The 16,206-nt window shown below is 41.7% G+C and overlaps 1 protein-coding gene across 4 annotated transcripts in view; it reads left to right on the top strand.

The window, feature by feature from the left end:
• ephb2b (eph receptor B2b) overlaps window positions 1–16,206 on the top strand; it is a 120,166-nt gene that overhangs the window by 93,164 nt on the left and 10,796 nt on the right. The window contains exons 6-11 of one of the 4 annotated variants that reach the window (XM_056389121.1): window positions 5,494–5,618; window positions 7,001–7,163; window positions 8,886–8,994; window positions 10,577–10,644; window positions 12,255–12,368; window positions 12,514–12,761. In XM_056389121.1, the coding sequence (XP_056245096.1) occupies window positions 5,494–5,618; window positions 7,001–7,163; window positions 8,886–8,994; window positions 10,577–10,644; window positions 12,255–12,368; window positions 12,514–12,761 (827 nt within the window). Of the gene's footprint in view, window positions 1–5,493; window positions 5,619–7,000; window positions 7,164–8,885; window positions 8,995–10,576; window positions 10,645–12,245; window positions 12,369–12,513; window positions 12,762–16,206 lie in introns of all 4 variants that reach the window. The other 3 variants (XM_056389105.1, XM_056389129.1, XM_056389114.1) reach the window with 3 other exon arrangements.

Below are 16,206 nucleotides of genomic sequence, written 5' to 3'. Positions count from 1 at the left end.
TTTGTTTTTTCAAAGGAAGTCCCTCTTTCAGTGACAGCTCTCAAAGCTGCAGCAAAGAAACGCAGCGATTCAAAGATCATTCAAAACTCCACATGACTCAAATAGTCAGGTACTGACAATCACTAAAGAACTGTGCTTTTCTTTGGTTGTATGACGGTTAGCTCTGTGGCTGCAAAAGAATTGTCTCTCATTTCCTCTGCCGCATCGTCTCCACACATACTTATCTGGGTTGCATCTCCCCCGTCTGCAGATTTGCTGGGCTGGCTTAGATTTAAACCCTAACCTCTGCAAGCATCTGAAAACTCTTCAAGCCCCTGAAGTACCTATTTTAGAATTAGCTTATGGTGTGTATATGGGTGTATTATAGTTCCCAATCTTTTCCAGTACAGATGGTTTAAAGCTTGATGAACTGAAATCTCACTTTTGTAGCTTTACTACACTGGAAAGTCTTTATAGATGTAAAACCCACAATCCTTTGCAGCTGGGGAAACAGGGCAGGCTGCCAGTGTGCTAAAAGTACATGCAAATATGGGCCTCTCCCTCTAAGACGGCTCGATGCGCCGCTCATAAATGGACGGCAGTCGGAGAGAGTGGAGCAGTGGCAGCCTGTTTGGGAGGCTGCCTGGTAGAGGACCAGCTGTTTTGGGGCCTTTGGGAGAGATTGCGCTGTGGGGAAACTGATTTTTACAATGAAAAGGAAAAGGGATTTACGAGCCCTGACCTGTTCTCGCTGCCTCCCCCATCATCCCCAAATCATAGCATTGCTCTCTGCACCAGAACATCTAATCAAATCAGAGCCACATGGTTGTAGACACATTTGGATGTTAGGAAGATGCAGATAAAAGGCCCTAAACATATACTTTCTCAGAAGCATGAGTCATGTACTAACGAATGGAGATTTCTTTTCCTTTTTTCTAAGCTCTGTTGCTTGTAAAGACGGAACCAAAGAAAAGAGGATCAAATCATGAGGTGCCGTTATCTCTTGCTGTCAATAAAATAAGTCAGCTGCAGAAAATCAGCTGTTATTTTGATTGCTGTGATTTTTCCAGTCCTGCTCCTCCGAACACAGCTCTATATAACAGTTACTATGGGTGTCTTCAGGTCCTGGAGTACCCCTCCACTCCTGGACGGCTGTCCAATGACAGTGTTTTGAACACAGACTCATAACTGAGCCCCTGCTGCTGCCATCCTTCCACAATGGTCTTTCTTCAGCAGCCTTGCTTAATGAAAATGTCCATCAATAATGGGGGGGGGCAAACCTTAGGAATCAAGCATTGAAAGCGAGGACATGGTTCAAGAGAGAGTGGGGAAGCCCACCAAAAGAGTGCAGTATAATAAAAGATAACAGAGATATAAATTAATGAGCTTGAATGAAAGCCTCACTTGTGTATGTGTGTGTGTCTGTGTGTGTGTGTGTTACTAAAAGCATGCCCCATTAAATCGGCTCGGATTTAAATGAGTGGAAATTTCCCTGTAAACTCCATCTTTAATTGATTAGAGAAGTCACTAGGTGTTCAAACATAACAGTAAAGCATCTATTAGAGATACTGAGCAAAACAGAGCCTTTTTTCTGTGTCATTGGGCCGAGGCCAGAGGCTCATGCTAGAATAGACTCCAAAGTGCTGTCTTTAATATCAGATCCCAGGCTGAGTAATAATGTGGGGTCTGAAACCTAATTCTGTGACAACAGCTGGGGCCTCCCATCCTCTTCCAATTAAGCAACACGGTATACAGCTTTGAAAGTTACAATCGGACCCCTCCCACAGACCCAGCATACTCACTATTGAATTTGTTTGTCACTCTGATTAATATTGAGATATTTGCTGGCTTGGAAATGTTTGAGATCAAAACATTCACACACAATCTGTTCAGAACTGAAGTGGTGCAAACGAACTCCAATATGTTAAATTGCATCAGGGAAAATGTAACATAATGATCATCATCATTGATGCACTTCAAGCCTTTTTGGTTTTGACGGGAGAAATGAAAGATATTTTATCTGCTGGGATTATCATCAGCTCTCCTCACGGTTGAGACTCCTCTGTCTGTTCTCTCACTCCTTCTGTGGTTCATGGGAAACTCATAAAATACTCCTGTGAGACACTTATTCATCAAGGCCATTTATCTTTCCAATTCAGCCATCTAATTTAATTACATAAACTTACAATCCCTGTCTTTGTCATTATATCCGCTTCATTAGCTTTAAGAACATGAATAGAGCATTCATTGAAGAAAAAACCTATAAATAAAGCATCCAGTGAAAGTCTAGCTCACCCACTTTGAAGAAATTGATCTGACTTGACATGGTTTGTGATGAGTTGGCTTTGCAGTGTATGGAAGACTGGGAAACTTTCTTACATCTTTGTTTTTAATTTCTAATCGTCTTAAATGGGGTGAAATCCACATGATTTAAAAATAATTATTGTAACAACAAAGAAAATGACTTGAAACAACTAAAACATGTATTTAGTGGCATAACTCAGTGAATGATGTTGACACGATGAAAACCAAATATTTATTCAACCCTTTAAATTATAGATTAAGTTGTAGGGGGAAAAAAAAAATCTAGGTACACTGGAAGATTTGGAGTACAATGGAGACTTGTAGATTTGGAGTACATAAATTAGATGTACGAAAATGGTTTTCATATGTGGATCAGTGCTGTAGGCCTTCCTGCAATGAAACGTCGACTTGGCATACCACCACATTCCACAGTCAATTGGTGGAACGTCAGCTTAGCTCAAAATGCGTGTACTGAATTAACTTGAAATACGCAACACAGCTGGACTGCTATTTGCTCTACTAGCCAAATGTTTCAACACTTAGTTTTTTACCTTGGCGCTATAAGTCGGGTCTTCCTTTAATTCAACCTCCGTTTGTTTTCTGTCACGCCGCTCCCTTATCAGCTTTTCGAGACCCAGACATGGCGGCTGCCACCCCGCTGTCTGGAAGTTGTCCTATAGCGGAAGAAAACCACAGTGTTCTCCTCCAACAGCTTTTTCATGTTGGCATGTGTCCATCCTCTGTACATGAATACATGAGCTGCCTTTGTTTCTCTGACCCTGTATCAGGTTACTAGGCATGGCTGTGCTGTGTGTTTAATGGAAATGCTATGCAGGAAAGGGCCATGTGGCAGTCTTGAATATATGTACATCCGTAATGGGATACTCGTGAGTTCCCCTTAGAGTAACTGTTTGCCTTATTAGGCTGTCGTCTTGTGACTGCAAACAAACTAGTGAGTGTAGTGAGATGGAGGAGATTCCTGAGACCGGTGTCCTGACTGGGTACTGTATACATTATTGTACCTCCGGCTCCAGGAAAGAGGCATGATGTATGTGTGCTGCAGAGTCACAGGCCATCACGGTGTAAGTGCTTTGCTGAGATGAAATACAGAACATCTATTTATTATCTGCTGGCAGCAGCACATGAGGACATACTCAGCCCCTTGACCATCACAGTTTATATGAGACATCATAATTTGTAGCCTCAGATGGATGCTTCTGTGTGGGTCAGAGGGCACGCGAGGCTTAGCTGATTAGCTGATGAGAACGAGTAAGGTTATAAAAGGGACTTTTTATCATAGGCTCTAAGTCACAGTGGTCACTTACGCACTATATTTTCTCCCCTGCCTCAGGACAGTATCCGCAAAGACGTGTCTTACCTGATAATCACATGCGAGCATTTCTTCACATGAACTGCAGGTAAAAAAGATAAGTTATGTAGGAGACGTAAAAACCACACACATGCAGCCTCATAGATTATAGAGGCGTGGCACTTGTAGTTTTCCAGTCGGTGGATTTTCCATAGAGAACGCGTGCCGGTGGAGAGACTTCTGTCTTTATTGCCGGGACTCAGGGGAGCCACTGAGCTGCTGGCTGAGGGCTGCGTGTGTGTGCAGCACGGGCCTGTAGGGGGATGAGCGTGGGGCTTGGTGTCCATAAATCTTACCCGGCACCCCTCCTTCCCTGACTCTCCAACCCACCCCTACCCTTTCAAACACACAGAGGCTTCTCTTAGCTTTACACTAACCCAACAGCACCCTGAACTAATCTTAATGGTTGTTGGAGGACTTGAGGTGATCACACACCCCCCCCTCCCCTGACCTTCTGGTTGTGCTAAAAAAAATGTACAAAGTTGTAGGTCACTGGGCTATGCAAGAGGCCACCCATGATGTGACAAGTCTACCACTGAGTTTCAACATTGTGTTTGCTTGAAAGTGCGTGAATAGAATTCAGCAGTGGGGGTGAAATTATTTCACTTGTTCCGATGCGAAAGAAAAATAAATAAAAAATCTTGAGTAATTTGACACAGTTTTAAGAATAGGCAGAACCAACATCATCATCAGTCATGGAATACTGTTGCCAAGTGTTTCACAAAAAGAGCAAAAAAACAAACAAGCTAATTTTTGGTACTGAATGGCTTAGTAAGATTAAAGGGTTTGAATATTCTATAAATAATGTATACTCCACATTACAGCTGACAAAGTTTCCAATGCATATAATTTGTTTTTAGAGAGAGACTGGTTTGTCTCAATGTACTTTAAAAATCGTACTGCAGAGACTTAAAACTTGATTGGTCAAGTAATACATCATTTTTGTGAAGTTGCATTATCAGTCTGTTTGACTGCCATTGCTGGAAAGAGGCTAATGGTGTAGTTTAGGATGCTGCAAACTTCAGATGTTAATAATAAGCTGTCAAAAAGTATCTTGCTGATACCAATATAGAAGGCACACGGGCTGAAAATATTTGACTGTTAATTCGTCAGTTTGTTGCATTGAAAAAGGTGGCTGTTCACCAGTAGCTGCTGACCAAGACCAGTTGCCTCTCCAACCTTAAAACATTGTTAACTTAGTTTTCAAAACAAAAGAAAAACTCCATGATGAGTGACGACGAGTGAAGTAATTCTTGTGTTTGCCTAATAATCCAACAAAATATAATTCAAATGAATTTAATGACCAATAGAAAACCACTGCTATGGTCTTTTAAGCTGTTATTTACAAGGAAATATGCATGAAGTAAATTCAATTACAGTGTTAGAGGACAAAGAAGCTTGTGTACCATTTTTGTGGCTCTTGTGATGTCGTGCTTTTTGTTTGTTTAGTTTATGTGGCCGGCAGAATGCACTTCATACATGTAATATGTGGTGCTCTGCTGTGATTTGAAAGTGAATTATTTGCAGAAGCTGTTATCAGCAGTGTGACAAGCGCTATGTTAATCACATGAAAATGATGTTTGGAAGTCCCGTGGGGCTGCTTATGTGGTTGAGTCTCTGTTGTGACTTGCCAACCTGCAGCGCGTGCACAGCCGTGAGACTCTCTAAAAGGAGACTGCAGTATATTACATAAATTTTATGGCATTACGTCTTACACCTTTGTAGAACCCGGTGTTTGGCTGTGGGATTAAAGATGCTATAAAGTTCTCTGTGTGTGACTGTGGAGCTGCTGGCGAGTTATTTGCCTCATCCTTAACACACTGTCTCTCGTCTCTTCACAGCTCCATCCACTGTATCTATAATGCACCAGGTCAGTCGTTCAGTGGACAGCATCACCCTCTCCTGGTCCCAGCCTGACCAGCCCAATGGAGTCATCCTGGACTATGAACTACAATATTATGAAAAGGTACCATTGATGCAGTGACATCAAGCCTTCACTAATACATACAAACATCAGTTCCATTTCCTTTTCTCCCTTAGCAGCTAAACAAACCACGAGCTCATGGCAAAAACTGACTCCTTTGTTTAGTTGCACATTTAAATTCACAATATCTCCTCACGTTCATTTGCATAACAGCACATCCTAGGAGGCATGTAGATGGAGCTTCTGAACATTGCTTAGAACTTATGCTCATTCCCTTTCAATTACAATCACGGTCAGTCACTGGGAAAGGAAACCACGCTCGGCTCTGCAGAAGGGCCACTGGGGATTGATGCGCAGAGACTTGCGGTTGAAACAATGGTGTGCTGACGGCTGTAAAAATAGTATTCAAGGGGCAAGCTCCTCCGAATCAGCATACTTTCTCACAAGAAAACTCGCAGTCAAAAACGTGCATCGATTCAGGCACTGATCACTTAAACGCACACAGCCATTCAGAGAGGTGCAGACCCAATCGCACACATACGTACACGTGTGCTCTCGCACATATATGCAAATGCAGCATTTGTTGAGCTTTCATCCACACGCTGAGCCGTTCCACTTTTGAATATAATTCCCTTTACTGACACTGCTGGAGAGGCCTGTCAAAACAATTGTCCCGGCCCCTGCTGTGGCTCAGAAGTCTGCGCTGAGCAGTGGGTTGAAGAGAGCAGCTAAAAGAGTCTCAGTCTCTGTTCTCAGACCTGTCAGCCTTCTGGAGAGGAGTATGGCAGTGAGGCACAGCTCTGATCATCAGATGGCACGGCTCAGAAAAGCCGCCTGACCTGAAACTGCCACCAAATGTACCTTCTTTACTGCAGCTGGTGGATGTCTGCCTCTTTGAGCTGCGCTGCTTTATCAAACATTATGCTTTTTGTGGCAACAAATTATTCAGATTAGTTCTATTGTGGTTACTGTAGTAAAAAATAAGTGCAGAGATGACTAGAGATCGCTGTTTTTTTTCTGTATCATTTCTGCTCCTGACACTTCAGGTACAGTAGGATTAAAAAGGAAGCAAGGTTTCAGTATAATGTTTTAACTGTACATGCTGTTTGGGGCATTTTGTGCTTAGTCACAATATCATTTGCCTATAAATAGCTGCTGATCATACTTCACTTATTCTGTTAATAATATTCTCATTAAAAATAGAAAACAAATCACATTCTGAACTTGCGTTGAGTTCATTTTCGGGTCTCAAAACCACCATACTGAATGTCAGCACTGTCCTCACTGACACTGTTGTATCATTTGTTCTAGATCTTAACCTAGTATGTAATTTTTTTATGTGGCCTTTCATAATTGTTAGCCTTTGCAATTGGACTGTAATTACTTATGTGCACAAATTGAACATGCTGTTCTTCTTCTCTTAGGACCAATCAGAATATAACTCCACCACTATCAGGAGCCAGACCAACACAGTGGTCATCCGTGGCCTCAAGCCAGGAAGCATCTACGTGTTCCAGGTCCGGGCGCGCACCGTGGCCGGGTTTGGACGCTACAGTGGCAAACTGTACTTCCAGACCATGACCGAGGGTGAGAATTCAGTCGATGTTCACCAAAGCACGCAAAGCTGTTATCACCTCTCATGCGTGGCCTATCGACACACCATGTAGTATAGTATGGATTCAGACAGACAGCTGCGGCAATGAAAGGGAATGATGTTGTGGAGTAAACAATACAAGTACTCCAAAATCGGATTAGTGTGGCTTGAAATCACATCTTTATTTTCATGTCTCTTTCAGTATTTGGAAACATCCCTCAAATTATGCTCCTATAATTATTCCATTATTCTGGTTTAAACCTTCAACAATTCTCTCTTCTGTGCGGTGCACAAATCTCCATTCAAACCCGTAGCCACCATAAGCCTTTAAATCGAGGATGAGGTCGAAGTTTTCTTATCTTTGTACAACGACACGACTCAGAGAAGAAGGAACATTCAGTAAACATCAGTCATGTAGGTTAATGTTAGAGCCAAGGCCTGGGTTTTCCCCTCTGAACATCTCATTTCCTTCAGCCTGCTGCGCCCAGGGCCATCATTAGCCTGAACTCTCACACAAATATCCCTGATGCTGCCACACGCACCGATCCCAGCAGCACAGATGCATCGAACTGACTCATAACTGTAAATATTGAGTAAACTGAGGATATGTAAGGCTCACTGTCTTCAGTTTTTCACCGAAAAACATCCTTTCTTTTGAGAAAAAAAAAAAAAAAGAAAAATAAAGGAAGATCAGTTCAAAGTGAAAGTTTACCTAGATTTCATGTCCCTATACACTGAAAAGTTGTGTTTTCTGCTGCAAGAAGACACTGATTACCATAAAGTAAACACTGTAACCACACTCTGTGATGGGTACAGCTCTGGAAATGCTTCTGGTAATCAAAAGTGAAGGGAAAAGCGAGCAGAAAGTGTAAACTTTAGGGTTATTTGAAATACAAATATAAAGGTGCATAACACATCAGCAGTTCTCAGCTGAGTGACATCAAGGATTTCCCTAATGAGCCCCGCATTCAGCATTTATAAGCACGTTTAAAAAAAAAAAAAAAAAAAAAATGAAGATTTTTAACACACTATAATGTAGTTTGTAGTATTCAACAACTCCTACTGTGGGCACCTGTTACTAGAGGCTTGTGTAAAACTAAATAATGAATGATGACATAATAACACAGTTGTAATTACATTATACTGTATTCCAAACCACTTATTAAATGTTTATACAGTGCTTAAACTTCTGCTGAATAAGAAGGGTTAAAGTGTTGCCAAGATGGGGTCTACCGTGTAAGATACAGTATGTATGCTTTCCAGACGCAGGTAAAACCCTGGGGAGGTCACTTTACAGAGTGTCTGGCTAAAACTGTGAAGTTGTGTGTCATTTGCAGTGCTCGAGAGAAGGATCTGGCTCTGCCTCTGTGTGCCCATTCAGTAGCTGCATTCCTGCTCTTGGCTGCCTGATCGGTCTGGGTCGCACCCAAACATGCTCTCTCTCCTCACTTCACACACTTTCTGCCAGATGATTTGTCCATATCCGCGGCACATTCACTGTGCTTTGGAAAATGGTCCATGCAGCCAGTCAAGATGCCAAGATGCTCATTGGTTCACCCAGCCGTATGTCTGTCTGTCACCCATTGCTCCCTCCATATGCAGTGGCTCAGATGCTTACCCATATGTTTCAGCATGTGACTCTGCGTGTGTGTGTGAGTGTGAGTGTGTGTAAGTGCATAGCACTATGTTTATGTATGTGTTCCTTCTTTCTACAGCGGAATACAACACCAGCATTCAGGAGAAGCTCCCTCTCATCATTGGCTCGGCAGCCGCGGGCTTGGTTTTCCTCATTGCTGTGGTCGTCATCATCATCGTCTGTAACCGGTGAGTCAGTCCTGTGGCAGTCTTCATGAAACTGCCTGTAAATTCATTGCCAGTAGAACATCTGCAGAAGCTCATAAAGTGGGCACTTTTCCTTTTTAGTTGTTGTCTTTCTATTCAGTAAGCTTGCATCAGGTCTGACGACTTAAATATAAGTTGTACAGATAAAACCATCTGAGTACAAAGATTAACCCTTAACCCTTAGTCTTTCAACTGCAGAAGTAATATATAATGCACAATATTGCTATCAAAGTTCGCAGTGCACAGCGGGTGTCAAGTATTTAAGGTTTCAGTTCCCGCTAAGGCCACTCATATTAAAAGTGTAGCTTACGTAGCAGTTCGATGTTTTGATTCACAGAAGAAGTAGTCCTGAATAGCAGACAGACTATTTTGCGTATAGTATGCAGCCATCTTGGATTATGATGGGTTAACATCATTGGTTGTGTGCTGCTTTGTGGGATAGTTTGGGAACAACACCAGAATAAAATGAGAAGCTGTGTGATTGATCATTTTGAGGATGATCAGACAGTCAATTAGATTAAAAAAAAAAAAGGTTCTAATACACTGTAGTGGCCCTATCACACAACTTAAAAAAGTATTTTGATGTGTCTTTGCCAATTGAAACTGGCCAGCAGCAAGATGTTGTAATAAAGTCAGAAAACATAGTATGGTGAAGCTTTACATTACATTGAAAAAGTAAAATATGGAAAATTTGTAATGATTTTTGCCTTGTCTCATACAGCCAATGTCATACAAATTTGTTTTGAGATACAAGTAATAAAGGAATGTACTGTATATCAATTCTCTGTTTAATATTGCAATAAATTTCACATACATAGTATTTGATTCTGGTTAGTAGTATGATTTTGATTCAATTTATTTTTTATGTATGAAATTTCTTTAGGTTCAAAGGAAACGTGAGGGCAGGGCCTGTTGTGGCATTGCAGCACAAACAGTGCACTTTATAATGACATTGACAAAGAAGCTGTATTTAATGTGGATCGGTTACACCTGGCTGATATCCAACCTGCTTAATGAAGTCTGTATGAGCCAGGTATTGATTGGGCTGATCGCTTACTTGATATGTGATCATTTTTTTCTTGTTCATGATGAAGACATCCTGTCTAATAGATAATTGCTTTAATTATTCTAGTGTCCAGTTCAAAACTCTCCCTAACTAATGTTCTCTCGTCCTTCTTTGCCGTCCCCGTTGTGATGTTATCAACTATCCCACAATGCATCACATAACTCACGTGTCCAACTATGAACGGTTTCAAAGAATGTACTCCTCCTTATTGTAGATGAACTCATAATGTTGAAACAGTTCATGTAGCGGCCACACTGGAGTGCAGCACAAAGGAAAACAAAGGCATTTTTGTGTAATATGATTGCACGGCTCGCTCCCCTTTTCCAGTGTAGCAAAAAGTCAAACGCTTCTCTACCTACAAAGTCTCGGCTCTCTCCATGTGATCTTCGTTGGTGGTTTCTTCAGTGTAGGTAAACCTGGGGGTGTTTGATCTGTATCTCTGCCTCTCCCCGCTCCCTGTCTTTGAACCAGAGCTAGAGTTCTTTGTCTTTCCCCCAGGAGGCGTGGCTTCGACAGGGCTGATTCAGAATACACAGACAAACTGCAGCACTACACCAGCGGCCACAGTGAGTAACCCACCACTCCTCTCCGCCTGCCTCTAACGCTGGTTCTCCCCTCAGCACCAAGCAAGCAGCACACCTGTCTCCATGACTACCATCTCACACAGTCATCTCCATGGCTATCATTCAGCCCTCCGCTGCCTCACACACCTGTCTCCATGGCTACCACCTTGCATGCTGGTGTCCTTGGCTACGGACCAGCACAGCACAGCTTCATTTGCCCGTCCCCCACTTACGAGTAATCCTGCCTGTTGTTTGACTCTGCTCACTTGGAGCCTGGATTTAACCACATCAAAACCAGTGTTCGAGTGTGTGTTTTGTGCATCATTACATTTCATTGTTAACTTAATCCATTGTGGTGGAAATAGGTCAGTTCTCACTCACATTAGCATGCTAATGCCACATGAGTCATTCGCCATTGTTAAAAAATTCAAAAGACTTGGTGAATGAATGGGATTTCTCAATGATTTTCTTTCTTCATACAGTACAGAACCATATAGCTTAATGACGATAATGTAGAAATGAATCTGGTGAGAAAGAGCAGTTTCAGAAGTAATTTCACCACGGCTAATCCGTCTTTCTCCTGCCTGATTGGAAAAATGAAGCTCTCTTTCCATCTTAAGTTTATAACCCCCCATCTTACTTTGTTTATTTAATTCTGTAATTACCACACAGCTTCATCCTTTATTCTGTTAATAAATGTAAATGCGTTCTCAATACAACCCGATGACGCTGTGAGGAAAAAGTCCAGTTGGTGATCGAGTGAAGCTATTAACAGCAGAAGCCAATGAGTCCTGTGTGCATCCTGTCCTCACACCAGTCACAGTTCAGGCTTCTGCCCCTGTTTTCTGGTGGTCTTTGCCATCACGGGAGGGTGGTCTGTTGAACAGTGCTTCAGCTTGGGGAGAGATTGTCAGGTTTTAGTAAAGGGGATGGGGGGGAGGTTTGCCTGGTAAGATCCTCTCCATCTGTTCATCTCTGCGGCATGTTTCTTCAGTAATAGTGTGCCAGGTTTTGAGGCGGTGTGCCTGCTCTTCTAGCTCTGCAGCAGCCTAGGCATGAGTTCAGTATCCATTCAAATAGCCTCAGGCCTGATGTGGAGGTGAGAGCCGAATAATCGGATTTAAAACTCGGGACACTTAAGTCCCTGAACACTTAAAGGCCACCTTAAGCCAATTTACCTGGCATCAGGGCTTAGGAGAGCCAATTTATTTCTTGGAGTGGAGCTGAGCGATGCTGATATAGGGCCCCGGTTTCTCTCCTGAGTGTTAATGGCACTGTGACTCACAGGAGATGATATATATATTAACCCACCTTATCGCATCTAAGAGGACCGGAGGTTCCTTGTCTGTGCTGGCTGAATAGCTATACACAGTAGCCACGACGCACCAGTCACAACCACCATTTGTGACTACACTACCTCCTCCATTTTTCTAACCTTCATTGGCTGGATGTCAAACAAGAAATCACATAATTGCTCTGGAATGTGTGAATGCAAGGTGAATTGATTGTTAATGTGCCTGAATGCATTTGACTGTCCAGCCTGTAGGGCTGTAAGCATGACCACAAGAATCAAATATTATAGCTGCTCCTTCCCTTTTTCCAAGTGACTCCAGGAATGAAGATATATATTGATCCGTTCACATATGAGGACCCCAATGAGGCTGTGAGGGAGTTTGCCAAGGAGATTGATATATCCTGCGTGAAGATTGAACAGGTCATTGGTGCAGGTAATGGAAAAATCTGACTGAAACGTGGATTGAATACCACGCTGTTAAATAGCTCAACTGTTACTTGATTTCTAAATACAAATGGGTGCAGGAAAGCTGCTTACTTTAACTTTACCCCCCCCACCCCCATTTGACCTCTTCACAGGAGAGTTTGGGGAGGTGTGCAGTGGTAACCTAAAGCTCCCAGGTAAAAGGGAAATGTTTGTGGCCATAAAAACTCTCAAGTCTGGCTACACAGAGAAGCAAAGGCGGGACTTTCTGAGTGAGGCCAGCATCATGGGGCAGTTTGACCATCCTAACGTCATTCACCTGGAGGGCGTGGTCACCAAGAGCAGTCCTGTGATGATCATCACCGAGTTCATGGAGAATGGATCCCTGGACTCCTTCCTCAGAGTAAGAAAGCAGATTTCTGTATTATTTGTGTTGTTTCTGTGTCTCAACTAGAACAGAGTGATTTGACGAAAATAGATTTTTAGATACTGCGAGTAGGATTTCATTTGTTTTCTACAAATTAAATTACAGGCCTGTATTGGTGGTTCATATAGTAGATATGATTATAAAGAGTGTAATCACAAACTTATTTTGTTTCTTCATTACAATCTAATATTGTACATGAAGTCATTTGTATGTCCTCCCAGAACTCTTATTTTTAGTCCAGTGAACCTGCCCAGTGCTCTATAGAGAAACACACTAATTTAACTCTCATCTATTAAGAAATTATACAAGATATAGAAGAAATTATACAACTATGATTGTCATTCCACATTAATAATGAGATATAATCATGAAATGCAAAGGTGGGGTTGTATTCAAGGATAAGTAGCACAGTTGGCCGTATGGTAATAATGAAAAAATGTCAACCAGACATTAGGCTTTGCAGCATAACTTCCTGAACTACCGTTAATGTTAGTTTCACAGACAAGTTGCTTGACCGGCTTTGATTCCTGCAGGTCTCAATTCGTGGGGTTTCATTATGACAAACCGAAAACATAATATGATGATATTAAAAGAGGAGTTTCTTACATCTCCATCCACCAGTGTCTGTTACAATCAACAACTGCTGAGCTACCTGCCAAATACCTGTCAAAGACTGACGTGAGGCAATCACCCCTGCCCTGCAAAGAGAATGTTATTGTTCTTTTTAGTTGTTTCATCAACTCAGCAGAATTAGCATTAATTAACTACAGCTGAGCAAATTTACCACCGGCAGTGAGTTTTCATTATAGCTGGTGAAATAGACAGTTGTCAGTTTAAACTTCACCTCTCACTTCCTACAGATTATGTTATAATACCCTTAATTATGTCAGTTTGAAATTGTGGCTCTTGCTATTTGACAGTTGCACTCTGTCAAATCTTTATATAAAAACGATTAATCATTCAACCCTAGGATTACCTAACTTGGGTTATTCAGACACCTTGCAAACAAGGATTCAAATCCTTGTTGCACATAAACGCCACACATTCCATTGCATGTGCACACATATTAGTCTGGTAATTTGACACGGTTTATTCACTCATGCGCTGTAATCGTCAAGTAAATATTATTAGTCTCAGAATCTGTCCTGTTAGAATTGTGTCAGTCACTGGTTCTGAGAGGTGTTCTCATCTCCGGGCAATCATGCTTCGCAATTAACACTCACAGACTATCTGTGCACCCAGACTATCTTTCTCTTTTAAATTTTCTCTGTCAGTCTTTACAATGAAGCAACAAATACCAGGGTCTTGCAAGTCAGAGTCCAGAATATATGTTTCTCTTTGATGTTTCCCTGGGTTTTGTTTTGCATTCACTCCACACTTGATCCACTGCTGTTTATGCAGTACTGTCTGTGGGTGCATGTAGGAATTGCACACTTATTTTTTTTTCCCCCTCCGACTCTCTGACAAGAAATATGCAGCTCTCACAAGTTCATGGGATTTTTAATTTTCATAATCTAACCAGAGGAGGATATTACAGAGAACTGGCCATGCTACTCCCATTTACGACCAGCATAAATAATTCAAATACTTTGCAAGACTTAAAATGAGATGTCAGAATTTTAAAAATGAAGCTGGCTATGAGATGAGATGTCATATCAGCCCTTCACCATCTGTCTTAGGATATCAGTGAAATAAAAACAACATTTTTTGGTGCTCTTTTGTGTGCTCACAGCCAAACTAGTCGCTGTCTTTGCATTTTTGGATCGAGCACAAAAGGGAGTGTGATTTATGGAAATTGTGGATGTATGATCTTTGCCAAAAAACGTGTATTTTAGTAGGGCTGAACAATTAATCAAAATATCATCGAAATTGCAATATGGCCAAGTGCAAGGTCCAAATTGCAGAAGCTGCAATTTTTTGATAAAGCTAAAATGTGTCACAACAGACCATGAATTAATCATTGTGGTGTTGCAGAGATCATGTTCTCCAGACGTAAGGGAACATGCTTGTTTGGTAGAGACCCCAGCAAAAATCACATCATAATTTTTCTATTTTTTCCAATGAAGAAGAAATGCAAAAACGACCATTCCGACTGAAATCGTGACTCATATCGTAATCACAATATCTGTCAAAATAATAGCAATATAATTATTCTGCATATCGTTCAGCCCTAATTTTTAGTTAAACTCCAAATGATTTAACAGGAAGTCTCTATTCAATGCACCACAGAGAGTATGCCAGTTTAAATGTGTAAGTACAATAAGAATGCCGCATTATAAAGCCCTATACTTAAAAAAAAAAAAAAAAAAAAAAAAAGATCATGTTATTCTGTTGTTTTGTGGAAACAGATGTGTAGTATAGACAGTAAATTATGTGTACAACTGCTAAAACCCCTTTAATTCCATGTAAATTATTGCAATTGCAGCTTTCGACAACATTATTGAATCAAAAACACCTCTTTTAACTGTTTCCACCAGTTTAAAAGCTCCCTGATAGTCAGTTTAAGCCTCCGACTGCAAGACTGCATCAAAACCATCCTCAAGAAACTCACATGCAAGCTCCTTTCAGCAGACTGCTGTTCAGAGCCTTTATTTGCATTCTGCCTCCGACCTCAGAGACACAAAGCAGCAGCTCTTTTTGGAATTTGATCTCGCAGTGAAGGGTGTTTGTGTATATGTAGATGTTTACTAAACATATTTGACAGCACATTGTATTCAAAACAACAGGGAACCTCTGCAGCACCTCACGGTGACAGTTTATGACAACAGCAACTGACAGTGTCAAAGCCTCTGAACATGGATTGTGCCTTCTCTGAGGTGATTGGTGGGTGGTTGTTTAAAATGGTCTCTGCAGTCTGTAGTGAGCTGCCTGCTGAAGGATTGTCTCCCCTGCTGCCTCCTGCAGAAAAACCTGCAGGGAAGAGAGAGCGGGAACAGGGAGGATAGATTGATCAGAGCTGGGCTCTTATCTGCAGCCAACATAAGCTGAGAAAAAGTAAAGAGGAGAAGTAAAGAGAAAGTTGGTTTTTGACATAAAACCTTGTTTTCATATAAATCACACAAGACCCTGGTTCACACATTTCTTACAAATTTGCGGTTATTTCTTCAGGCTAACCTGACCCCAAAGACTTTAGAGGAATCTTTCCAATTAAAGTATATGCAAACACAGCACTCAGATTAGGTGGCAACGTGTATTTGTGAGAAAGGTTTCATGAATAATGCATTCTGCTTAATTGCTGTGGTACACGAGGAGGAGCAGCTTGACGTGAGGAGAAGCATGCGCTCGGCTAATGAGCAGCAAAATGTTTGAAAGAGAAATAGGCTAGTGGAGCGGTCATGCAGACTGTTAATACGGCTGTGCTCGGGGCCCTGCTCGCCTGCCCTTCCAATCCCCTCTCTTAGCCCCTCCGTCTGTCCACACC

Source organism: Seriola aureovittata, chromosome 2 (assembly GCF_021018895.1).
Source record: "Seriola aureovittata isolate HTS-2021-v1 ecotype China chromosome 2, ASM2101889v1, whole genome shotgun sequence".
Taxonomy (NCBI): Eukaryota; Metazoa; Chordata; class Actinopteri; order Carangiformes; family Carangidae; genus Seriola; species Seriola aureovittata.
Note: the sequence above shows the minus strand (reverse complement) of the source record. Positions and strands in the feature narration are given on the sequence as shown.